This window comes from Periplaneta americana, chromosome 6 (assembly GCF_040183065.1).
Source record: "Periplaneta americana isolate PAMFEO1 chromosome 6, P.americana_PAMFEO1_priV1, whole genome shotgun sequence".
In the NCBI taxonomy this organism is placed as follows: domain Eukaryota; kingdom Metazoa; phylum Arthropoda; class Insecta; order Blattodea; family Blattidae; genus Periplaneta; species Periplaneta americana.
Genome location: NC_091122.1, coordinates 19,532,404 through 19,536,346, shown reverse-complemented (window position 1 = coordinate 19,536,346; position 3,943 = coordinate 19,532,404). Strand labels below are relative to the sequence as shown.

At 34.7% G+C, this 3,943-nt stretch overlaps 1 protein-coding gene across 8 annotated transcripts in view; it reads right to left on the bottom strand.

The window, feature by feature from the left end:
• LOC138701098 (transmembrane GTPase Marf-like) overlaps window positions 1–3,943 on the bottom strand; it is a 50,737-nt gene that overhangs the window by 4,286 nt on the left and 42,508 nt on the right. For all 8 annotated transcript variants that reach the window (XM_069827682.1, XM_069827681.1, XM_069827688.1 and 5 more), the window contains 2 exons: window positions 3,326–3,484; window positions 1,957–2,153 (listed from right to left, as the gene is read on the bottom strand). In XM_069827682.1, coding sequence (XP_069683783.1) covers window positions 1,957–2,153; window positions 3,326–3,484 — 356 coding nt within the window. The remainder of the gene's footprint in view (window positions 1–1,956; window positions 2,154–3,325; window positions 3,485–3,943) is intronic.

Below are 3,943 nucleotides of genomic sequence, written 5' to 3'. Positions count from 1 at the left end.
CTGTAAGTAACAGAAATAATTAACATTACACAAATTCAGTTAAAAATTTACTTGAGGCTTAAGTCAAACATATTTAAAAATGTTTCATAAAATAAGGTTTTCACAAAAAGGAGGGCCAAACTGTGTTCTACATGAATGGTACTTAATGGATTGTCTTTCATTAACAAATTTTCTTTCCTTTGAAGAAAGTATAGATTGAATTGTTAAGTGCAGATTTAAATTTCTGAGAAAATTTTCTAGTCTAAATGTTCCAAGTAAGTCAATGAAAAAAGGGTATTTTGCAGTACTGGTTCGGTGTTGCACAAGAAAGCGAACAGGAAAAGGACTCCTTTAACAGAAAAAAAAATTGGATGAAGTTGGATGGATCACCATCAGAAAGAAGTTCAAGGAAACCTATCAATCATCTAGCATAACAATGTGCAGTTTTACATGGATCTGCTCATATTGCAACAAAATTACTGAAATTGCAATTGCATAAATAGTTCAAAGACCGAATAATCCCCCCTCCCCAAAAAATGCTAGAATTGTGAATCCAGAACTGATATTATTAATTGCAAAGCATGACTACATTTACCAGGGTATGTAAGTTCCCAAAGTAATCGTTATTGGAGTTCAGATGCATCTCATCAGTTACATGAGCGCCATGACACTTTAATGGTGTTCATTACACTAAATAAGAAGAACTGGGTCTAATCTTCATTCCATACAAGACTCTGTGTGTAAACAAATGCACGTGTCTGAAGCCCTTCCTATTGGCTGCAGGACAAAGAGCCTATTTATGGTCTAGAATGTGATGTTAATTAATTCCTTGTTTGAAAGCACAACTTGTTACATATTTTCGAAGTGTTAATGGGAAACTTTCTGTTTTTATAAACACGAGAAGGCAATATGATATAAGCAGTTAATAGGATATGGTGTCGATGTTGTGTTGTGTTAAATTGCTTGTTGTTAATGTCCTGCAACGTATGTACAGTGATAGTGTATGCCAGACATTTTCAACTAATGTGCAGCTAGAAAATGAAGGTAGTAAAGGTTGTCATAGCAAAAAAAGGGAGTAATTAAAAAAATTGGGCCCAGAAGCCAACTTTCAGTGAACGCAGCAGAAGTCAACATCCAATAAATACAGTATGGCAGAGATGAGAATGACCGACGAGCCAGGTCACTAAGTTAGAATATGGTCGTATTTACTTGTTTTTATGGAAACAGTTCCTACCTGGCTAGGAACCATTCCTTTACATTATTTGAATGTGCTGTGGGATTTTAAATTACAAATTTAGTGTGACTCATGTTGAAAAATGCTGGTGTAGGCTATAATGTCTAAACCAGTTGCCAGTAATTCAGGGCTCAAACATCCTACGGGGAAACTCTTTAGAAGTAGTTCGTTATGAATGCTTCATAATGCAAGTACATTTTTGTAAAAATCCTGCATGCATTCGATGCTTTATGTTAGGTTGTTAGTTTAAAATAATTATTTGTTATATCAGCTATACCATGCCATCTATCATTGCTTCACATGAGTTGATGCCTCATTTTCCAGCACGAAGACAGAAATAATCAGCAGATGGGGCATAGAAGGATTTTGCACTATGTTTGTTGATATGCGGAGTCGTCTTGTATGGTATGAGGATTTGTGTTCAACAATTTATTGAAGTGATGTAAATCTTGTCTACGAGCAGATGGACATCATTTCGAACAACTGTTGTAATTTAAGGCGAGATTAAATATTGTAATAGCATTTAATTACACTCTTAATCCTATAGTTTAATCATAAAATTTAAGTGAATAGTTTCAGTTTGCCTATTTCATGGTGAAAGTGGGTCCCATTACAGTGAATGAAGGGCTAGCAACAGACCAGGAAACAGCTGCTATGTGTTGGAGAAACCCGGTATATACAACTAAAACAAGCTCTTAACTAAGCTATTTTCAATTCTTCTGAAAACTGCAGGTGATACTTACTGCTGAACTTGATGGCTGCAATTAGCAGATGTCAAATCAACAATTAGTCGTAGCTTCTTTGTTGCGTGGGAAACATATTGCCTTTTGAACTCTCGTTCTTTTGCTTTGTTGGTCCACGTCAATCGTTCGTATAGATATATGCACCCATAAATTGCACCCGTGACTAGAATTAATCTCCAGCCAACAGTCTTCAACATCTATTCAGGAAATGAAAACGTAACTTAATTACAATATACTCCAAGAAAATGTACATAATGGAGCAATAGTAGAATTAAAATGGCTTGGACACACAAAACCATCCTATCACAAATCTCGCAAATTCTATGAGTAACAATATATTCTTCAACCAGAATTGAAAATCATTCAAGAAATATAACCTGCAAATAAAAGACACAAACTGACATGGGGTTCTAGCTAGGTCAATTGTAGTTTATGACAAGACATCTTATAAATGCAATATGGTAAAATAGAAAGTCTACGAATAATTCAAATGATAATACAGCAGTTATCTTTACTAAGAGACTAGTTTTATTCAAACATTCAAAATATTAATTAATAAGAACATTTTCATAATGACCTGCAAATGACAAAATGTAAGTCAGTGCTTGTATAACATACATAATAATATAATACAAATCCTACTGTGAAATTTTCAAATATGTATGTATTTATGTACGTACTTATATGTACGTATCTAATGCCTACCCACTTCGAGTTCCGCATATTGCAGGTAAACTTGACTCTCAGTTTGAAAGGAACAGACGTTAAGGATGTTCGAGAATAAATTGCTTAGGAAAATATTTGGGGCTAAGAGGGATGAAGTTACAGGAGAATGGAAAAAGATACACAACGCAGAATTGCACACATTGTATTTTTCACCTAATATAATTAGGAACATTAAATCCAGACATTTGAGATGGGCAGGGCATGTATAGGTGAATCCAAAAACGTGTATAGAGTGTTAGTTGGGAGAACTGAGGTAAAAAGATCTTTAGGGAGGTCGAGACATAGATGGGAGGATAATATTAAAATGGATTTGAGGGAGATGGGATATGATGGTAGGGACTGGATTAATCTTGTTCAGTATTGGAACCAATGGCAGACTTATGTGAGGACGACCTCAGGGTGCTCTAAAAGCCATTTGCAAGTAAGTAGGACTCAATATTATACATATGATTTCCACGTCAAAATGCAATACTTTCCAGTTATATAGTACGAAGTTGATTTGGACATTTGTTCATTTTCCATACAGATTTTTTTTTTAAAAGAAAACATGTAGAAGAACCGCATTTTGAAAGTCTACTTCTCAGCTGCACACTTACTAACTAAGGATTCAAAGAGCTTTAAGTAAACAAGTGAAAAAACTTACAAATCCTGCAACTAGAAGTCCGCCCATTGTTCCCTGAGAGCCAATGGAAGCCATTGCAATTCTTGATGCCACACTTGACCAATCCTCTGAATTATTTGTAGGGAACTTCAGTTGTGTAACATCTACGTTTTCTGCAGGTGACATCAAATCACGTGGAATCTATTCAAAAAGAAATACTGATAATTATACCTTGCATAAAAGGTAAACTTCTAATTTGCAAGTAAGTTTTCTTAAATAATATGTTAAACTGACCTAAATGAGGAAAAAGCAATGGTGAATTGTTTAGAAGAGGTGTAAATTGAACTTTTTTCCATTGTTTATAATAAAAGAAATTATCACAACGTTTTGAAGATTGGTCCATCTTCAACTTCAGGTAAACAAAAATTAAGATGAGAAGGGGTTCCTTACTTGTTGGCGCCGTTACAAACAGCTGCTACAGCTGTATGTAATGAGCTCAACGAGTAGGAATTCTTTCTCACCCCATTTTTTGCCACCTGAAGATAATGAGCGAGTCAATCTTCCAAACATTGTGATTTCCTTTTTCAATAGTAGTAATGGAGAAATCCCAATCTATATTCCTTCTGAATATTTTTGAACACTTGAATATATGTTATATTG